Source organism: Pongo pygmaeus, chromosome 10 (genome assembly GCF_028885625.2).
Source record: "Pongo pygmaeus isolate AG05252 chromosome 10, NHGRI_mPonPyg2-v2.0_pri, whole genome shotgun sequence".
Lineage (NCBI taxonomy): Eukaryota > Metazoa > Chordata > Mammalia > Primates > Hominidae > Pongo > Pongo pygmaeus.
In genome coordinates, this window is record NC_072383.2 from 94,364,929 (window position 1) to 94,373,269 (window position 8,341).

General features: G+C 40.5%; 1 protein-coding gene across 2 annotated transcripts in view; it reads right to left on the reverse strand.

Moving 5' to 3' along the window:
- Positions 1–8,014, reverse strand: part of CCDC38 (coiled-coil domain containing 38) — a 66,164-nt gene extending 58,150 nt beyond the window's left edge. The window contains exons 1-3 of one of the 2 annotated variants that reach the window (XM_054441957.1): positions 7,794–8,014; positions 6,041–6,211; positions 1,803–1,853 (exon numbers count right to left, since the gene is read on the reverse strand). In XM_054441957.1, the coding sequence (XP_054297932.1) occupies positions 1,803–1,839 (37 nt within the window). In that variant the 5' untranslated portion in view covers positions 1,840–1,853; positions 6,041–6,211; positions 7,794–8,014. The remainder of the gene's footprint in view (positions 1–1,802; positions 1,854–6,040; positions 6,212–7,793) is intronic. The other variant, XM_054441955.1, reaches the window with a different exon arrangement.
- Positions 8,015–8,341: the final 327 nt, after the last annotated feature.

The window sequence follows — 8,341 nt, forward strand, 5'->3', positions numbered from 1 at the left end:
TTCCTTTTATATCAGCAAATACATATTTAAGACATCAAAAAAAAAAAAACTAAATAACTAGGCTGGGTGTGGTGGCTCACACCTGTAGTCCCAGCACTTTGGGAGACCGAGGCGGGCAGATCACCTGAGGTCAGGAGTTGGAGACTAGCCTGGCCAGCATGGGGAAAACCCGTCTCTACTGAAAATACAAAAATTAGCCGGGCATGGTGGGCACCTGTGATGCCACCTACTCGGGAGGCTGAGGCATGAGAATTGCTTGAACCCCCAGGAGGCGGAGGTTGCAGTCAGCCGAGATGGTGCCACTGCACTCCAGCTTGGGTGACAGAGAAGCTGTCTGTCTAGTATCCCATTATCCCATTCCCTGGATGTATTATAGTTTATATAACCAACCCTTTCCAATGGATATTATGATTGATTCCAGTCTTTTGCTATGGTAAACAATGCTGCAATAAATATTCCTGTACACACATCTTTAATCACTTGTGCATACATATCTGTAGAATAAATTCCAAACATGGCTCCTTTTAAATGCTTTTTAAAAAAATGGTAGTGGAGCAGATACTACTAGTGAACCCCCAATATCCATTCTTCCTTCTTCTATAGGAATAGAACCCTAAATGAACACTCAGAGTAGAGGCTATGTTTCTCAGCCTCCCTTGGAGGCAGATCAGCGGAAGTGGTGAAGGCAACTTCAGGGCATGTCCCCCCTTCACCTTTTCTCCTGGCTGGCAGGAATATGGATGTAATCACTGGTGCGGAAGCAGCCCTCTTGGACCAAGAACATAGCCCAGGAACAAGCCTGAAGGAGTTGGGCCCCTGATGTGAACCTCCATATGGAATGCTTGTATCTAGACTTTACCTGAGAGAGCAAACGTCTATCATGTTTAAGCCACAGTTGTTTTATATTTTCTGTCTCTTGCAGCCAAACTTTTACATTGTAAATACAAATAGTGCCAAATGTTCCTTTAAAGAGAATGCCTATAGAGCGCCTGAGTGCCTGTTACCTATTACAAACTCTTAGTGTTATCGAAATGTTAAATTTTTGTCAGATTTGTAAGAGAAAATTGTAATTCCTTATATACCAATAAATCCTAATTCCTTGTATGCTCATAAATAAGCAGAAGGAGGCTGGGCATGATGGCTCACGCCTGTAATCCCAGGTCTTTGGGAGGCCGAGGTGGGTGGATCACCTGAGGTCAGGAGTTTGAGACCAGCCTGGCCAACATGGTGAAACCCTGTCTCTACTAAAAACACAAAATTAGCTGGGCATGGTGGTGCATGCCTCTAATCCCAGCTACTTGGGAGGCTGAGGCAGGAGAATCACTTGAACCCAGGAGGCGGAGTTTCCAGTGAACCAAGATCGCGCCAATGCACTCCAGCCTGGGCAACAAGAGCGAAATACTGTCTCAAAAAAATTAATTAATTAAATTAAATAAAATAAATAAAAATAAAAAATAGGCAGAAGGATAAGAAGAGAAAGGGTGGTAAAGGAAAGAAGAGGGCAGATTTGCATAAAGTTTAGTTAGGTATGTCCTTGACTACGACAAATAATTCAGTTAATTGTTTTCTGTCATGAGAGACTGGGGCAATCTGGCTAAATATGACAATTTAGTGCACCCTCTGATTTGAAGATTTTTTTTTTGAATTAAAAAGTAGAACAGAATCTTCTCTGCAGGTAGTTTATAAACTCATTACATTTTATATTTATTGTGTAACATTCTCCTTTTCTTATGCTCACAATCTGCTATGGAGCCTAACACTGCTAGGCCCAAACAAGAATATATTGATTGATTTCTTTTTACCTCCAGAATTCAGTGTTGGCAATAAATTTGAGGACATTTTGTCGACTGGTCCTGTTGAAAGAAAAAAATTACGTTTTTTAAAAATTCTATGAACATCGTATAAAAGGGCTAAATTCAACTGCCAATGACTCCTTAACAGTCCTTATGGCTTTTAAAAGCAGTGAGCACACACATACTCTTTGACCCAGCAATTTCAATTCTAGTATCTTACGTCAAGAAAATAATCAGACAAGCAGCCAAAAAAGCATGTGCAATAATGTTTGTTCAATGTCATTTCATAAATACAGAGTTGACCAAATAACTATGGTATATCCATAAAATAAATTACCAGTTGGCCCTTAAAATGATGCTGTAGTCACTATTTACCTCTGTCCATGGTATTGTTTAAAAAACAAAACATTTCAAAAGAGTAGGGATAGTGTGGATTAAAAAATGCATGCAAAAAAATCTGAGAGGTGTTTGAAATACTGTTCATCAAACATGAATCTTGATTATATGTGATTTGGTGCAGTCTCTCATTTTTACCAGGTTTGGGATTAGGGTTAGGTGATTGAGGCACTCAACCTTAGCTGCAAAGCTTAAGGATTGCCAAAATAAACAAACAAAACAAAAAAATCAACTTTCAGTTATTATGATAAATTAAATGATAATGCAATATATTTTTATAAAATTCCAAATAAATGCAGGAAATTCTATAATGAACAAAATATCAAAATTGTAAATACAGACAGTATCTGACCTTGTACTTGTGTGACCCTGAGAGCCAGTGCCTCACTCTACTCACCCAAATCCTGGCCCACAGAACTTGTCTCTATTTAAAATTCTGTTATTTCATTTATCATGAATTTTTTACATTAATTTATATATTTAAAATAGTGAATTAAAATATTGTTTATTTTGATTACTGAGTTTTTGCTGTCCCCTTAAATTTTGTGCATTAAGCTAGAGCTTCACTGGTCTTTACCCTAATCCTTGTTCTGATTTCTATACTTTTAGTGTCATTCAAATTTCTCAATGAGCTGGTGTAACTCTTACATTGAGAAAAATAATAAAGATATATTCATTTTGGGGATAAAGGACACCCAGGAGTTTATGTCAAAAAATGTGCCCACAACAGAAACAATGGACAACACATTCTATTTTGGGCTGCCCATTTAAATATGTGCCTCAGGAATCTCTAAGAGCCATATATAAGAGCTAAATATCCTGGAAGCAGAGCTGCTGCTCTGTGTGATTAAGAACACAGACTTTGGACAAGCCTGATTTTTGAATCTTGGTTTGGTATTTACTTATGTGTGAGCAAGTTCATGTATCATTCAAAAAACATTTATTGAGTACCTACTATGTGTCAGGCACTGTTCTACGTGTGGGGGACAGGGCAATTTTTAAAAAGACAAAAAAGAAGAACAAAAACCATTGTCTTCATGGAGCCTACATCTTAATTACTCAGCATCTCTGAGCCTCTGCTTCCTGTTTCATGAAGTGGACACACCTCTTAAGGCTTTCTTGAGGATTCAGTGGGCAATGGATTTAACCAAGTGGGGTGCCTAGCTTACAGACCAGCTTAGTAAGTGGGAACTATTATGTGCTAATATTTACTAATTAGCATCTGATTTTAGTTCCCAGTGGTTATAAAAACAAATATTTAAAAAATTATGTTAAAGCTTATAAAAGAGAAAAAAATGAATAAAAACCTATAACATTTACATTATACCTTTTCAAATGACCAAACATTTTTTCACAGGCATTACATTCATTCTCACAGGTGGAAAAGAAAGATCGGTGAAAAATTGGTGATAACCTGTGGTTGATCAGTATTTGGAATTTGGATGGCTAATACTAAAAATTTGTAGATTTTCTCAATTTTACACTCTGTACTCATCTCCACTCTAAAGATTCTGATCACCTCTTTCTTGTCACATTTTCACTCCTTTGATCCTTCTGTCTATCTAAATTCACTCTCCTTCCCACTCTCATTCCCTTTATCCTTAAAGTCTTTTTGCAATGAGCATCTTTATCCATGGGTTCAAGGACTTTTTCACTCACAGAAAAACTGGAAGTTCTGTTCCCCTAAAACAATTGCTAAGAGCAGATATCTGCTTTTATTCCGTCTCTTATATAGTTCATATAACACGTAAATGCAATCAGCTGTCTCTAGATGTTGTTATACTTCTATACTTCCATATGCATGAATTCCTGTATTGATGAATGAAAGGTTGGTGAACAAAAGGGAGGGAGAGGAACAGAACCAGTTATTCTTAGGAAGGGATTATAAAGTCCCCTTTCCAATCAGAAAAATTGTTAAAGTCAGCGGATGTCTTTGTTGTGCGAAATAAAAATAGCATGATGGCTAAACAAAGGCTCTGTACCAAAAGAGAGGGAAAATGTTATTGGATTGCATAGCAAATGCCTGAAAGTTCACATCTTAAATACATGTTCAAATCCAACTTTCAATCGATGAAAAAGATGAAAAGCTCAGAAATATCAGGAATGTAAAATGGTGGTGTATAACTGCCAGCCATCCTTTTTAGAGGTGGCATAAGCTAACTGATTAAGAGCATAGACTCTCTCTATGTCCCTTAATCCTCACACTTCAATTTCCCGATCTTTCAGGACGAATGATGCAAATAGTGTCTACCTTGTGGGATTGTTAAGTAAGTTACCATGTCCAGCCTTTGGATGGCCTCAGTTGCATAGTATGTGCTATGGGAGTGTAAGCACATGGAGAGGTATACTCTGAGGGAGGAATGTGCCTGGTGTGTTTCAGGAACAGTAAGGACGCCAGTGGGCGTGAACAAAGGGGAGAGTGAACAAAGCACAGTGAACAAAGGGGAGCGCACCAGATGAAGCCAGAGAGACAACCAGTCCAAGATCACGAGGGCCCTGGAGGTCATTTTCTCAATGAAATGGAACCATTCTATGAATCACTCTGATGCTGAGTTGAAAAGAGACTGTAGAAAGGGAAAAGGGTCCCACAGGGAGATCTACTAGGAGACTACAGCCACTGGGAGGCAAGAGATAATGCTATCCCTTCCTTGGGATAGCAGTGTAAGTGGTGAGAGGTGGTCCGATTCTAGATGTGTTTTGACAGTAGAGCCTACAGGATTGACTGATGATTTGGATGTGGAGTATGAGATAAAGAACTGATTGCAGAAAGGATAGAGTTGCCATAAATGGAGACAGAGAAAGCAGTGGGGGAAGGGGCACTTGGGAAGATCAGAGGCTCATTTTGGAACATGTGAAATTTGAGATATGTATTAGATATCTAAAGGGACATGGGTGTAATGTATACTGTTCTTTCAAGTGCACACCATGCTGGTTGATTTAATTAATTGTTGTGTTCCTTTAATAGCTGTACAATTATATGTGGTCTCTGAGTCAGGTCCCTTGACAAGTGTCATTGCAAGGGTAGTAGGAATGGCACTATGGAAAGACCCCTGGCCTTTGGGGGCAGGTCGGTTTAACTCCTGCCTCTGATTCTTATCCACTCTTTCTCTTGGGTCTAGAGAATTATGCTTAATGCACTGTAGAATCTTCTATCAAGTATGAATAATAACACCTTCCTTACAGGCTTGCTGCAATTTTCAAACACAGATAATATATGCAAAGTGCCTGCTCATAGTAGGCTTGTGAAGAAGTGATCCCTTATACTTTTTTCAAACTAGATATTGTCCAGATCCTTCTTCTTTCTGACCCACTCTTGTCAACTGCCGCCATTTGAAATGGGAGCATAACTGGCAACTACTTTTTGTAAGAAACTCCCAATCAAAGTTCTTGAAACCTGGCCATTGGAGAGGAGTCTACCAGCAATATCAGTGCAAATCTGGGGGACCTGAATCAGCTTCATGTAGATTCTTAACATTCTGAGCTCCAGGGGAAGTGGGGAAAGAGGAGTGGGATTTGATAAGGCCCAGGCCTAAGGTTCTAGATCAACTCTAAATAAAATGAATAATAACACTGTCTACCAGATATTATTCGAAGCAGTTTATTTGTTTTTTGCAACAACCCCCTCTAAAACCCAATGAAAACGAATTTCCAGATGATCTCAATGTGAGATAAAAAGCCATGTTTATCTTCACATGCATATGAGGATTTAGACTGGTTCTCTCAGACCCAATGCCCTTCCATTTTTTTCCCCACCTCCTTTCCACCTACCTTGGACAAATACTAGGAAAAGGGGCTGTGAACTGTGTCCCTGGATGGTGTGGGGAGATCACAGTTAGCAATTTTTTGTTTACCTAAAAGCCAGGAGCCACTGGGTCCTTGGCCTGCTTAGATGCACGCTGCCTCTTCTGACTGGGTCAGAGCACAGCACAATGATGAGGAAATTACTTTCACCTTGACCTTTAAGGCACTGCTGGCGTCAGGCTATTTGGTATGGACTCTTCTGTTGACATTTCTGACTGCCCCTTTTGCAAAGTGAAAAAAACAAAAAACCAAAAACAAAAACTGGAGGTCAAGAGGAAGGAAGGATGGGTTAAGGAGTCAGCATACACAAGTCAGATAATGTGAAAAGTGCTTTATAAGAGCTGCTATCGGGATGTTGGTTATTACCAAAGAAAAATGTGTCATCCTTATCCATCTATAACTACTGAACAGTAACTAAGGAAAGAAATTCACTCATCCTTTCTGCTTTTGCAAACCTCCTGTTTGCAGGAGCTTATAAGGTAATGTTTCTGTCTGGACTGTGAATCAGATGCACAGTTCACCCACAAACATAAATACCTATGAAAAAGAAATAGAATTTCTTTTAGACTCACCCAGAACTTGCAAGCTTTAAGTACATGGTCTGTGAAGTCAGGAGAGGAACTATACTATTGGCTGAAATCTAATCCTTAACTTAATTGGCCAGCAAGACAAATAGCAGGATTAAAACAAACTAATAATAGTAATAATATCTATTACTTGTTTAGAGCTGGGCACTGGGCTAAGTGATTTACGTTTTATTTTATTTAAAACTCAGACAAGCCCATAAAGTAGAAACAGCTCTCCCTATGATGAGGATGAGAAAACTGAGGCTTAGAGAAATTACTGTAAATAAATTCCCCAAGATCAAACAGCTCGTAGGAAACAGAACTCAGACTAAGACACGTTTATTGAACCCTTTCTATTTTTCTTTAATTTTAACCCATCATTTATACCTACAATTGCATAGTTCTGCAAATATGCCTAAAATTGCAAAATGTAACCGATTAAAGTCTTCAGCAGAAATTTTATAATATAAAATTTTAATATTTCTCTGTGAATTAGTGACTTTATGTGTTTCTATTCCCCACTATTTCTACTTCTCTTTTTAAAGACATGGAAATATATATATGTATAAACTTTCTAAAAGCTATGCACACACACACAAACAACCTGTTTGTGATTGTGTATATGAGCTGTGAATAATCTTCTGATGCCCCCTCCCCCCCACCCCCGCCCTTAGGGTCTCTTTCACTCACATTGTCTATATATTTTCCAATTTTTATGTTTCCTTTCTCTTTCCTAACTGATCTCTCTTTTATAGGCCATAATATGAAGCTAAATTATGTTCTTATTTACCGTGGTCATCTAAAGGAGTTTTTGCTTTGTGTTCTAGGTTTTTTTAATGAGACTAAATTAACTTTTATATTTTGTGGGTTTGCAGGCTTAGTCTGCTTTTATAGTATATCATTTGTGTCCACATCTATCATTTTTATTGTAAAGTCTTTACTGGGCAGGGAAAGCGCCTTTCCTGTCTTTGTATGTTCCACAAGACTTAACACAGAGCTTGTAATAAACATGAATAAACGAAATCAAGTAATTAAGGACTCAAAAGCCTGTGCCTGGCAGTGTTTCCATAGCAATTGGTAGCAGGAAGCGACGAGGCTGAGAATCACAGACCATCTTCCATAAACTTGATTCTGTCTCCAATTTTGGTCGCAAGTTGCTTGTAGACCCCACCAGACACAGCTGAGGGGCGGGAGGGGGCATGCGGAGGGGCGGACACTGAGCTGAAACCTATTTTACCTCAATGAGTTTGGATCCAGGAACCTTTCCAACCTATCGTTCGGGAAAGCGTTGTGGGAAAAGTGGGCGGAGGTGCCAATCGATCCTCCAGTCTCGGCTCTATCCTCCCCCAGCCCGGTTCCCCGTCATCTCAGCGACCGTCAGGTAGCTGATCCCGGAACGCAGCTGGTCAACGGATAAGTGCGCGGCACTCGCCACCCGCGCGGACCCAGGAGCACCTCCCCTACCGCATCCCCCTCCTCCCCACCCCCAGGTTCCCTCGGCTCGCGGCCCTCCGCGTCCCAGGCTCCCGCCCCAGAACCTGTGAGCAGATGTTTCCTCCACGCAGTACCCTCCCGGGGCTCTGCCTCCAGGCTCGCGTCCCAGCACCTTAGGCAGAGGTTTCCCCCACTCTGTCCTCTCCCGGGGCTCTACCTCCAAGCTCCCGTCCCTGCCCCTGGGCACAGCTTTCCCCTACTCTGCCCTCTCCAGGAGCGCTATCTCCAGGCTCCCACCCCAACCCACTGGGCAGAGGTTTCCCCCATTGTCCCCCTTCCGGGGCTCTACCC